Source organism: Opisthocomus hoazin, chromosome 15 (genome assembly GCF_030867145.1).
Source record: "Opisthocomus hoazin isolate bOpiHoa1 chromosome 15, bOpiHoa1.hap1, whole genome shotgun sequence".
NCBI classification, from domain to species: Eukaryota; Metazoa; Chordata; class Aves; order Opisthocomiformes; family Opisthocomidae; genus Opisthocomus; species Opisthocomus hoazin.
The window spans coordinates 26578730-26592519 of record NC_134428.1 but is presented as its reverse complement, the minus strand read 5'-3'; the positions used below and the strand labels follow the sequence as shown (position 1 = coordinate 26592519).

The following is a 13790-nucleotide window of genomic DNA, read 5'->3' as shown; positions in this document are numbered from 1 at the left end:
CTGGGACAACATTGGAGCTTTCCACAAGCTGGTTTGACTCATTGAAATTACAAAGGAAAAAAAAAGAAATACACCTCCTCCTTCATTTTTGCTGAGTTACTTACTTAACAGATGGAGCATGATCAGAGGAGTATGAAATATGCCTATGAATTATAAAACCAGTTTTGTATTAGGAGCACAATTCAGTATTAATCTGTTGAAAATACATCTAAAACCTCCCAACATGAGTTACTGAAGTGCATTCCTGACAAATTCCCCAAACAGGAAAAATGATATATCTTCTTAAGGACAGATTTTTCACAGTTCTTTAAGAGTGCCATGGCTATCAGTTTTGATAATCTCATCTGCTGGCTTATCCCTCAGGATTCTCCCTGCTCCACCTCCCCCACATCGTCAGCTGGAGGTAGAGACAAGTATGTCTGGGATAGATGTAACAGGCATCAGCCCACATATGAGCTCAAATACACACTCTCACTTTGAAGTTTAAAACCCATGTGATTTTTAGGAAGAAAATACAATGGAATCAAACCCAGGGAATTATAGATCAAAGACCAGCTCTAATGCTCCAAGCTTGAAGAGGGTGGTATCTGTATCTATTAGCTGCCCCTTGTAAGAATGACTGTTTTATGAGCACAAAATTGTGCTGCATAGTAGTCACTGTAAATAATCTTTAGTATATGATTAAAAAAAACATGCCAATTTAGTATCAGGTTACAGCTCATAATGGGACTCCAAAAAGAAAAACCATGAGGAAAAAACAAATCTATTACCACCAGATTTTGATTTACACCTTAATTAGAACTAAAGCATTTCTTCTAAAAATGTGCCTTCTGTCTCTTTCTCTGACTACATTGAAAAATAGCAAACAAGCATCTCTTTACAGTAGAACAAACGAAATAGGTGCCTTAATTATTAAGCGTTCCTTATCTCTTATTTAAGAAACCTTAGAAGAAAGTTTTCCTACTCCCTCCCAGGTAAAGGCAGTTTCTGACCTACCAGCAAGCCATCTACATTTAAAAATTTATTTTTATAGGTCAGTTTAAGCTAATTCTCTCAAAAAAAACCCAAATCAAATCAAAGACAACAAAAAAAAGCCCCAATCTCCACACCACTACACTTGTATTTTTGCTCTAATTCTGGAACACTGTTCAGGTTCTGCTCCCTATCTTCTTAAGCATTTAAATATCCTTTCTGGAAGTTATGCATGAGAAAATGAAGAAATTTATCACTAGTCTCACTGGGGAAAAAAAAAAAAGTTTCTATATAAAAATCAACTCTTTATTTTCAACCTGTTGGTTATATATTCAAGGGTTATAGGCAGTGCCCTTCTTTTCCGTAAGTGTACTGTAACTCCATTTTTGCCCATTATGCTCCAAAATCTCTTTCAATGCCAGCACTATATATGAATACTTTATATCCATTACTACACACCACTCCATAAATAAAATCTTCACCAGCAACTTTTTCTTCCCTAGTAAAAATGAGTCAGAATGAATACCTGAATATTCAGTATCACCCTCCATTTGCAGCCCATACAGAATAAGTAATATTTTACTCAAAGAACCACTGAAACACAGAATTCTATGGCTACGTGAGAGATGTTGTTATCAAAAGTAGCTTGACTTGGTTCTTGAAACTGAATAAGAGGGTGATGACAGTGCAGAAATAACACCTCAGTGCAGGCAGATACTCTATTAAAACGCCAGAACCAAACCCGGTCAGACAACATCAGAATGTAAACAAACACACGAACGATCCTGTGCTCTCTGCTGTGTCTGTCACCAGCTGTGCTATTCGCGACCCCAGCCCGCCCTCGCCCAAAGCCGCAGTCCCTCGAAGCACGAGGACTAGTGAAGCAGCGCGCGCCTCCAGGAACTCGCCCCGACGACGGTGGCCTCGCCGCAGCACCGAGCTCCCGCTCTGCTCTGCCTCTCCGCAGAGACGCAACACCGGCGGACCGCCCCGCAGGAAGGCGACGCGGCGCCCGCAGCAACGCGCCCTCGCCGCGCGGCGGGCGGGGCCGGCGCGCGGAGGGAGCCCGGCGGAGCGGCGGACCCGGGGGGAGCGGCGCGCGCGCGGGGCCGGCGCTCACCTTGTCCGAGTCCAGGTCGGGGTCGGCCTGGCAGAGGCGGAAGAGGAAGGACTTGGGGTCCCTGCAGAGCGTCTGCCGAGTGGTCAGGAAGCAGGTGCCCCCCACGTTCAGCCGGACCCACTTGCCGGGCACCGCGCCGGGCGGCGGCGCTGAGCTGCACCGGCGGCAGGGCCCGCCCGGGCCGACGCCGCTGAGCGGGGGAACAGAGAAGTCACAGTGCTTCTCCGCCGCCATCCTCGCCGCCGCCGGAAGGGTCCGTCCCAGCTACAAGTCCCCGGGCGCACCTCCCACCGGAAGCGTCCGGCGCGGAACTGCTCCCTTCTCCCTCGGCGCCTGCGCTGCAGACGCCCCCCCCTCCGCCGGGGACGTCCGCGGGCTACCGCGCGCGAGCGGCGAGCTACGGCCGCAGCAGGCTGCCGCGTCGCGCCAAGGCCGCGGCCCCGGGAGCAGCGCTCGCGCCTCCGAGAGCGCCGCCGCTGGGCCGGAGGTCGAGCCCGCACCCCCGCAGCGCAAGGAAGAGGCAGAGAGGCCAGGCCAGGACCCTACATGCCTTTATTACAGACTACCAAGCGTAAGTGAAATCCATCATCCAGTCACTAACTACACATCTACAGCACAGAGATCTGTCGAGAGGAGAATAAACAGTAATTAAATTATGAGATATGATTAAATCATCGACCAATAGAAAATTTATATAATAAAGCCAGAAAAAAAGGTGTAAAATATAGTTTACAATAATTATTCACATTCAAGGCTGTACATCAATACATACAACATAATGGCCCCGAACATGAATTCAATCCAAATAATTCATATATTAGAATTTAAATAACACAGACTGAACTAGAGGCCAACAAGAGCCACCAAATAACCTTATAAGAATAAAAATACAAAAGTGTGTATCATCTCATTGCATTATTTGCTTCTGTTTTCACAAGTTCTTAGAGGACGGGAGATTGTTTTGTGGTCTTTATTGAAGGGGTTGGGTATTTTTTTTTTTGTTTTGGGTTTTTTTTTTCTTGTTATGTGGGTTTGTTTGGTTTTTTTTTAATCTGTACATCACAGTTACAGCTACAAACCAGGTAGAGAATATTACACACGTAACTGACTGCCACCAACCTGAAAACAGCTGGCATACAACTATCAAAACTGATCCATGGTTCCTGGTTCCTATTTTTTCCTCTTTTGTCAGATACAGTAATTGTAAGTTCTGCTACAATTTAGAACATTTGCCACATCCAGTCAGAGTTAGTACATGGTCATAGGAAGCTTTGTCAAATGGCAACCATCTACATTCACTGCCATGCTGACAGACAGACCAGGGTTATTGGGTGCTTAAGGACCTTTCCAATTGTTTGCTGTATAAAAGTCATATTTTTTCTGAGAAAGAGGAAAAATTCTTAAAATTAGCAATCATGTCTTAATTGAAAGCGTGCCATTTTTGGTCAGAGAATTACTCATCTGTAAGCTCACTTGATCAACTGATGGACAATCTGTGCCATGAAGCTTTTCAGGAGCACTTCCATTTGATTAATATTTGCATAAAATATTACAGGTATTCAGCAAAATTTCAGATATAAATACCACACCTATTCATGTAATTCACTAGTAAAATGATCAGAATCCACAGACCACATCTTTAGGCAACTATTAATAGACAATTTCTCTCCTCAGCAAGGTGTTCAAATAAAATTTTTTGTCCACAAGCTAAATGAAGTAATTGTGTTGACTTTACTAGATCATTCAAAAGAAACTGTTAAATATACATGTGGGAAATCCTCAGGATTCTTCAAAGTTCCCAGCACAAAATGTAATAATATCAAGCACATTAAGCATCTTGAATTATGAAAATGGATTACAATTATCACATCTTTGTTTCAACCTACAGTTTTTTCCAGGCTTATATATAGCAGATACTTCACAACTATATCATGTCAGAAGGAGAAAAGTGGAGCGCAGTACAATCTGATAGTTTGATGTCTTCAGCATCTGAGTGCTTAGCAAATGAGATCTTAATAGGTAATATCAGTCTGCTCACAATGCCTCAACATCACATCTGAAGCAAGTCTTCCTTAATATAAATCCTTCTTAAAACTGGACTTTAACTTCCTATGACTGGGCTGGACACTGAATGGAACAGTGCAATTCAAAAATCCTTTACTTCTCGCAGTAGTACCTCATCCTTTCTTATGCTCCACCTCACAGAAAACAAATGCAATAAACACATTCCTGAAGCTCAAATCCCAAGCAAAACCAAAACTACAACATTACTGACCAGATTCTTTATAAATGATTGGCAGTTGTTCAAAATGCAAAACATAGAATGAATCAATCAACAGAATGGGTTTTCAATAGGTTTGCAGTGAGGAGTCTGAAGAAGAGTTTTCAGGTGTCTAACAACCCTTTTTGTGCTTTGAAAGACCTCAGATAAAGAGCAGAGAAATTAATTGGCTTATCTGCAGCTCTGAAGAACCTCCCTTGTACATTTCATACCATGAACTCCCATGAGCCACAGGAGTGATCTTCAGGACAAAGATCTGAAGCTACCCCACTTCAGGTATAAGCATTTAATACAGGAACCAGCCTTTCATAGTATGCAGCACCTGCCAATACACATTTATGTGGACAAACTGGTGAGATATACTTAAATCCACACAATTGCTTTGTCTTGCCTCACTCTATTCTTCTGCCATCTTTCAAATCCACGCATTTCACTTACAGTCCAGGAAAGGCAAATACCTCTCAGAACAGTTCTAGTCCATTCCCAAAAAAGCAGCAGCTAAGGAAGACTTGATTTGCAACACTGAAGTTCTAAGGGGAGGGATGCCTGTAAGAGATGCTCAAACATTTTTCTAATGACAGCCTTCTCAAAAGAAAAAAGGAATAGTAGAATGCAGACATCGGCCTTCCAGACACCTTCTTGATAGCTTACTGCTATGAAGATTTCTTTGGCTAAAAGCTTTTGGTCGGCAGGACTGAAGTCTACTGAGGGAGGATTTTCAAGGTGTTAAAAAGCAGAGTAATTACTTTATGGCAAAATGACTATGAGTCTAAATATTACAGAAAACATGTTTAAGCATTCCTAGATTTCCACCTAGTGAACAAACCAATGGAGATGACTTCCATCTCCTAGTGAAGCTAAGGTGTTCACAATTAGCAGAACAACTTTGCCAGACTTTTTACATGAAGCCAGGCTTTGTCAAACTGAACAGCAGTGGCACCATGAATCTCCATCACTGCCAAACTCTCCTGTATAAAGTTGGAAATACGTCTACATCTCTACAGCAAAGACTAAATCCAAAAGCAGTAGGGTTGCCTCCAGTGGATGTAGCACACAGCCAGAATTTGACAGCCAGAGAACAAATAAACAGCACTGCAACATGGTAAATACAGGATTAATACAAGCACAGATAGAAGGTGTACCGTGCTATTTAAATTTTAGTGACAAGGAGTGTATGTTGTATGTGATGAAATTTCTCATGATGCAATGGGAATGGTGTTCTGTCTTTCTCATCTCAGCCATTTACAGGACACCTTAGCTCCCTTAACAGCAGGCACTGTAAGCCAGCGATTTAGTTTTGTCAAGCTTGTGTACATGGTGGGATAACAGAAGACTACAAGAATGTAGTTCCTCCAAAAGAAAAGGTAACTGCACTCTCTCGTTTAAAGACAGAAAGACACTGGAAAGACTGAACTGTCATCAAGTTCAAGCACGTAACTCAGTTTAAGAGATCAATAATAAATCTCCTTCACCCTGTACAACAACAACAAAATATCGAACATTCATGTGTTTTCTGAGAAATCCTAATAAGCCACTGCTTTTGAAATACTGCTTCTAGAATGAGTGTTTTCAACATTGCAGTGGGACATTTCTTTGGTGGAGGGAAAACCACATCATAGTATGAGACCCCAAAATTCAAGGACATGGTATATGTAGAAGATGAGTAAATAGGTGTGATGCTTATACCGCTTTTAGAACAAAAGAGGAACGCCTTTGCCCAGGCCTAGGTCATTCCTCTCTGCAAGGTTCAGGAACACAGGCATGTTGAAAACACCATTTGGAAGTTGTTTTTAGCACATAGAAAGTTATGTCTTTGCAATGTTACAAGAAATGTTTGACCACAAAAAAGCCTTAATTTGAAGAGAATAAAGGAGATAGATATGAAAAATATTTTCATTTTGTAGATATGCCTGAAGTACCATGTATTTTCCCCTTTGTATCAATATTTTCCTTTGAATTTTTAACCAGATTACTTTCAGGATCTAATATTTTAATTGCTTCAAGAGTTGATAAATAGTTGGTCAAGGACCAGAAATTGGATTATTTTTACATCTCATTATATAATGAGACAAAAAAAAGTCAAGTAATCAATTGTACAAAGCTTTCACACTTCCTTCTCTACCCAGGTAAATAAGTTGGCCCCACTAAAATGCACAATACATGCACACCCTGGAAAGAAAGCTTCTAACCCTCATAACCCTCATCTCCTGAAAAGGTGAAAAACTATTACTACTTCAATAGTAACTCCCCCCCCCATACTAACTAGTTAATTTTTTAGTTAGCATTATTTAAAAGCATGCTGGTAAGTTTACTGTCCCTTGATTAAACACACATATAATTCATATTAAAATTTAAATTGAATGTTTAAAATCTTGTCTGCTTCAGAAGCCAACATTTCAATTTTAGAAAACTTTCAGTGCCATGTTCAGCATTTTACTCTCTCACAACCTGTATCATTGGAGCCTGTCTGCCGACACATACATCTGATTCATTCACATAATTACTAAAGTACCACATAAATCCTGCAACCAGAACTATATCAGGAATTACACAAGGGTGCAACTGACCTGGCTACAAATGCTGTATACCAATAAGCTGGGGGACTGTGAGAACTGGGGGACTGTGTGGAAAGGAAGAGAAAACAAAGAGGTGGTGCTTAGGAGTGGCATATAAAAGCTCCCTGATGAAATAGTTTAATGATAATCTGAAAGTCACAGAAAACTCCAGCCCCATAAAATGCAAGACTGGTACATGATTCAGCATGTGTGCGTGTGGATTGATTTTAACTCTTCTTAAGTGAAGCTGGTAATGCAAGGTCTACCCACTAGTCTGCAGCAGAAATTGAGCTGAAGTGCACAAAAGCAAGATCTTCACTGCAATGATATGCGATCTTCACTGCAATGATATGCATGTGGAAGCCTCAACAGAAGCACAAAGAGCAAGCAAAGCGACCCTGAATTCCATTAGGTTTTTGCTTTTCTTTTTTTCTTTCTTAAAAAAAAAAAAAAAAAAAAAAACAACCAAAAAAAACCCCAAAAAAACCCCAAAAAACAGAACATCGCAGACATATGCTTCCCCTTGAGATGGTAATAGGTGGGTTGAAAAGATTCCTCTGATCGGCTGCACACGGAGTTCTAGCAGCAAGTAGGGAAACTGGGTAATTTTGGATGAGCTTTACTATTTAGCAGCGTTCTGGTGGTATCTGTGCCGCCAAACTTCATGTATCTTTTTGCACCATTTATGAGCATTCCCACTCGGGTCCATCAGGTAGTATGTCCTGTTTGGCTATAAGTGAACAACATTTTAATGAGTACTCCAAACACAGTTTAACCAAAAAGCAGTAATTATTCTGCACTTCCCAATAAAATTATTCAGAATAAGTTCATGAACTTTCAAAAAGTTAAATTCAATCACAGTTATATAACATTATGTTACTGAATAACCATGCAGCTGGCATCTCAATATTGTTAAGCAGTCACGTCAACTGACAATATCTTGTTGGTACACTCCTTGTGATCCACTACATACAAAGACATCTAAATTTTAGAAGTCGTCCTTCAGAACTTCCTTCAAATCCCAAAATCCACTTTTAGTTTATTCACACATGAATAATAAAAGATACACTTGTATTTTCGTGGGAAATGCATGCGTCAAGGGTGTGGGGTTTTGTTTTCTTTTGGTTTAGTTGGGAGGGGGGAAGGTTTGGTTTTGTGTTTTTTTTTTTAACTAAGGCTATCAACACTTGCATTTAAGGAATTAATATTTTCTCCAGAAAAATTTATTTGTTAACAACTTACAATAATTGTCCAAGGACCTTAGTGCAACTTACAAAAATTAAAGTCACTTACTGTATGAACAAAAAATGTCTTAAAATTCTTGGCTTCTGGCCGCAACTCCAAAGACCATGGAATTTCTCCTTTTAGAACTTTGTTGACAGGATCCACATAATACAGGTGGGGCCCTTCTGTGAGCAGCAATTGGCGTCGACGTGCAAACAATCCCTAACAAGAAAAGTAGAAGCAGCAATGCAAAAAAAGCATGAGGGGAAAAAAAAAAGTAAATGCATAGATCTCTGAATTTAGCAACAGAGGATAGTTTGTTTGAGTTTAGGGGACTTTTTTCTGTTTTCTTTTTGCTTTACCTATTTGACATCACTCCTTTTTTAGGGGGTTGCAGAGCATTCTTACTACATGGCAAAACACAACTACTACTTTAAAAAAGTATCTTCAAATTCTAACAAAACATAAACCAACTAGCTATATAGAGTGAAGCAAAAATCTATCTGTCAAAGATTCCAGCACAGAAATCAATACTCACGATTTTGTGGAGAAAATTAGGAACAAGCAGAAAGTAACTTAGATGAAAGAACCTACATCCCAGTAAAGATGACAGATTATCGTTGCTTATCTGTACCATGTTAAAGTTAACACTTAAAGCTGTTCTAATGTCACCTCTACCTCTCTCAGGATACAGGCACTAGTCAGACTCAGGAAAAACACCACAGTTAAGGACAACGTGGACTTGTATTTTATTTTCCAATGTTTGTGGCTCAATCCACATGCAGACATGCATCAAAACAGCATTTAGCGGGCTATATCAGATGAAGAGGGTGGAGGGAGAACAGAAACTCATTTACCACGGTCTCAAAATGAAAGCATCAATAGCATATTTATTTTTAACCTTTTCCAAAAATCAAGAGCACACCACTAAATTAAAAAAAACCCACAATCTATTCACAAGAAAACACTACATTTTAAAAAATAAACACAACGATTAGACACAAATAAGTTAAACAAGGAAGGTCTAAAATAGGTTCCTTATCTATGCTGTAATTGTGCAAAAATGTGACAGCTGAAACTTGTTACAGGGAATTAGGAAAAGCCCTTACCTTTCTTTTGTCCACTGGACCCATTTTTAGGATTAAGTTATTTTCTACAAACTGATGCCTTAAAAAAAAAAAAAAAAAAGGGGGAAAAATAACTATTACTCCAGAAGTAATTCTTCCACAGAAACAGCTTTTATTATCATCAGGCAAATTTCCGTGTCTCTCCCTAATGTCTCCTTTTATGCCAAAGAGTCCTGAACACCTTTACTAGATGAGTTTTGGACTCTCATTCCACACCAAAGAGTTTTCTCTAAAATCTGACAGATGGAAAGAAAACTAAAAAAAAAAAAAAAAAAAAAAAAATCACAAATGATAAACTCTTCTCAGGAGTGAAGAGCAACACTAGTAAGCACATGGTTTGGAGGTACATTGGTTAGATATTAACAGGATATTATGATAAAAAAAAAAAAAAAGAGATCTTACCAAGGATTTCCACCAGCTTGTTTTGCCAGAAGTAACCTCTTTTCATCTTCAGAAAACTGTAAGTCCAGCTCAAAGGAATTGTTGTCAAGATCATGAATATACTGTTCAATATTTCCTCCTGATGTTTGTGGTGTACTTGTCTCTGGGGCAGACAGTGAATGGGAAGAGGCAGAACCAGAAACTTGCATGCAACCAAACTGACTCAGGAGATTGTCATACTAAAGGAGGAAACAAAATGAAGAAATTTCTTTAATTAAAAAGCTTATTTTGCACTAAACCGTGGCTTTCAATTTAAGCATGATTTTGTTATTATGTTTTTGGACAAAGAGACAGCATACTCTCTATTGATTAACAGGCACTTACCCAAAAAAGTATGCTTGATAAAAAGCAAGCCAACCAGTACTTTTTCCAAACACTCACTTTATCAGGAAAAAAAAAAGCTGACTAGTTCCAGTTTTAATTTTGTATTAGATACTTCATAATTGAATCCTCATTAAAATATAACTAATCAATAGTTTCAATAAAAATATGTAATATGCAATAATTATGCTTTAATGAAAGTCACAGGCCGTAGAGATGAATACAGCTATAGACAAACATACATTTCCATAACAGTCTTCGTCATCCTCTGACATAGCAGGTAAATACGCTGTAAGTTTTGGGGGTGTCTGAAGATGTAGGTTGTCCCACACAATGGATTCGAAGAAGGAGTGAGCCTTAAGAGGTCCATATCCTCCCATTTCTTCACAACCTAATCTGTTGGTAGCATCTAGAACCTGAGCATATTACAATTAAGTTAACATGCATAAAATAATGACAAGGAAGGGGTGAGCACCATTCACATTTGCACAGCAGCATGCAAAAATTTAAAACCAGTTGTCTCACAGCCCTAAGCATACATATCTAGAATATAAGGAGACCGCTAATAATACAGTATAATATTTGTCAGGATGTCTTGTCCAACAACATTTTGTATTAGACCAGCTCACAGATCTAGAGAAAGGAGCACTTTGGGTCCACACAATTTTTCAGCTTTGTTTATTCATACAGACAGAAACAAAACCAAGCAAACAGAGAGAATGCCTGATGGAGCATAGCTCATTTAAGTACAGCCCAGCATCACATTGTAGTGATGCAAGAAGGTGTGGAAGCTATAGTTGGTGTCAAACATCAACCTTTCAAGCACCCTAAAAATCACCCAGTTCTCAATGTTGATGCAACCTGGACCTTACCATTCAGCAGGCACTGGCTTAGCCATAGAGCTGGCCTGGACACAGGAACATGCTGCTACGTCCTTTACAATGGTTGCACTCATCATCATCCACAAACACAAGACACAGAGTTTCCTCCTTACCCCCCCAGCCAATGCTAATATGCTAGACTATTGAACTTCAGTAAGCTTATACCACCCAAAATGTTCTCCGCATATTCGTTTCAGTGTCATGGCTATATCTCACTAAGAAGAAAAAGTAGTTCTATCTGTCAAACATTCACATGCAGAGTAATTCTTCGGCTGATACGACAGAGACATGCATTAAGTGCAAGGTAAGTGCATGCTAAAATGCAAGGTAAGCTGATTTACATTGCAATGAAGGTATCTCCCCATGATGTACAGAACACTATTTTCATCTAAACAATTCATTATACAACTCAACAAGAATTAATCTGAGTACCATGTAAACCTAAGTATTTGAACCTTAACTTCTGTGTGTAACGCACAGTATTTAGAACCATTTGCTTCCATTTCACTGAGAGATATTCCTTGTCCAAGTTTTACAATTCAGATTTTAAAAAATAATAATCTAAGTGGTGTTTAATAATGGATGTTGATTTTCAAGACACTCCCCTACACAGCCAATAATGCTCACAGTCATTCTTATTATAAGGTTTACAATAGAGTGCATAGAAACTTTAGGAAAAAAGAACTACATAAGCTGAATGTTCCAATGTCATCAAATCATTTAACAGTAGCAAATATTTACCAATAGCTTTTCAACAAGGTCTTTCGCCTTGGGAAAAAATTTTTCTGGAAAGTCATATTCCAACTTTATTATCTTCTGGAATATAAGATATTCATTTCTGCAAAAGAGAAAAACATTAGCTCTTGTTATTAGTTCTCCATGGTTCTTTCACCTTAACAGTGAATAACCTGGACAAATATTAAACGAGATATTTACAAGTTAAGTCACATTCCCATAAATTTTTCTAGGGCAAAGGGGTACAGTCTTCCAAGTATCTACGATCCTGTAAGCACAAGATACTGGAATAATAACACGAAAAATTCAAATGACTCAACATAGAGGTGCCTCATACCATATTCATGTAGGCATAGTTACCTTTATGGTATAAATTGCATGTGAAATTCTAGCATAAATTAAGGAATCTCTCTCAGGAATTCTAGTTATAGCTGTGTAGGCATCTTCATGACATCAGAAAGGACAAATAGAAGCAGGCATAACATTAACATCAACATCGCACCATAAAAAGTTGTAGCAAGGTAAAAGCCAAAACCAAGTCAATATATTTATGACCCACATATAAAGAATTAGCTTAAATCTCTTACCCAGCTCTAAATGGAGGCAATCCAGCTACAAGCTGATATATTATACATCCCAGAGCCCAGAGGTCAGAGCTTCAAAAGAAAGAGGAAAAAACATACAGCATGTTTCCTATAAGAAGTCTTTAAACTGTAATTTAAAAAAAAAATCTTAAGCTTTCTGCTAGTTCGAACATAGCACGAACACATCGGACAAATCTGCCTAGCATAGTCTCCACACAATTTTAACGTCATTCCTTGACAGAATAGCAGGCTAGCAACAGAACTTTCAGGAAGAAAAAAGTATACAGTAACCATCCCACAACAACTGACTACAAGCACCTGTGCAATACAGCTGAATTCTCAGTCAAAATAATTCATGGGTATTTAATGATACTAAAAAGAATACTTATTATCCACTACCACAATTCAAAGATGCATTGAACTTAATGCAATATATGTTCCTTCAGAATTAAAAACCTACTAAATATTTAATGAAAAAAAAAGTCACCATACAGCTTTTTCACTTAAAGCTTTTTGTAAGACACAAACAAAAAGGCAGGCTATACAATACATGGGTGAGGGAAAGTCTTAAGTTTTAGTGTGTTGGCCTGAAAGAGTATTTTTAACTTATTTTACCTTGAGGTAAAATATACATAGATTTGATTAAAGCTTAGACATCCTCATGGAAGATTAAAACAGTAACAAAGAATCTTCCATGAGGATTTCTAAGCTTTAATGAAATCTGTGATAATCAATCTATCTAGTTTTGATTATATAGATATCTGTCTATCTAGATCGATCTATCTAGTTTTGATTATATAGATTAAAGCTTAGAAATCCTCATGGAAGATTAAAATAGTAACAGACTCAAAACTACCCAAATTAGGATTTTTTTTCTGTAAATATGAAGCATTATGTAACTTCTAAAAGGAGATGATGGCCTGATGAATTCTTTCCATTAGCCAAACCAGTCAAAACCTCTTTGCTTGAAACAAAAGCTGAAAGTCTAATGGTATTTCTATCACTTCATGAAATGCTAGCACAAATTATCACCATTATTCATATAAGAGATCTCTTTCCCCATGATTTCTCAGTGATTACCTGATTATTCATCCATCATTGTAATAAAATAGATATACAACAGTCTGTAGATTACCATCTAGAACCAATTTTAATGCGATTAGAAATTTCTTGAGGGTCACTCCTACTATGCACAGAGATTAGCTTTACCCCATTGCAAACCCCAAACAGAGCTTAGCAAAGATAACTGCAAGTATCTAAATATAAGTCAAAGAAAGCTGTAGCCTTTCCCCTAACAGACAGAATTCCACACTCTGTTGCTTTTACAGCAGGAATTATCATATTAAAACAAACTTATATAGAACAGAACTAAAATAATTATATTATTTAGACAGCAAAGTTTTTCTGGTTTATTTATGGGTAAGAGAAATCCAGCTTCACACTATACACCACCTAAACCTGTCTGTAGAACTCCAGAAGGTAAATGAACTGGGGAAAACAGCACTTGGGCAATCAGCAATATTTGTTAAGAAAAAAATATTTCAAACTC

The 13790-nt window shown here is 38.5% G+C and overlaps 2 protein-coding genes across 6 annotated transcripts in view; both read right to left on the bottom strand.

The window, feature by feature from the left end:
• KCTD5 (potassium channel tetramerization domain containing 5) overlaps nt 1–2369 on the bottom strand; it is a 32202-nt gene extending 29833 nt beyond the window's left edge. For both annotated transcript variants that reach the window (XM_075436622.1, XM_075436623.1), the window contains exon 1: nt 2093–2369. In XM_075436622.1, the coding sequence (XP_075292737.1) occupies nt 2093–2326 (234 nt within the window). In that variant the 5' untranslated portion in view covers nt 2327–2369. The remainder of the gene's footprint in view (nt 1–2092) is intronic.
• A 258-nt stretch (nt 2370–2627) lies between these two features.
• PDPK1 (3-phosphoinositide dependent protein kinase 1) overlaps nt 2628–13790 on the bottom strand; it is a 34114-nt gene continuing 22951 nt past the window's right edge. For all 4 annotated transcript variants that reach the window (XM_075436257.1, XM_075436256.1, XM_075436255.1 and 1 more), the window contains 7 exons: nt 12245–12313; nt 11664–11760; nt 10284–10457; nt 9682–9899; nt 9262–9319; nt 8222–8374; nt 2628–7658 (listed from right to left, as the gene is read on the bottom strand). In XM_075436257.1, coding sequence (XP_075292372.1) covers nt 7551–7658; nt 8222–8374; nt 9262–9319; nt 9682–9899; nt 10284–10457; nt 11664–11760; nt 12245–12313 — 877 coding nt within the window. In that variant the 3' untranslated portion in view covers nt 2628–7550. The remainder of the gene's footprint in view (nt 7659–8221; nt 8375–9261; nt 9320–9681; nt 9900–10283; nt 10458–11663; nt 11761–12244; nt 12314–13790) is intronic.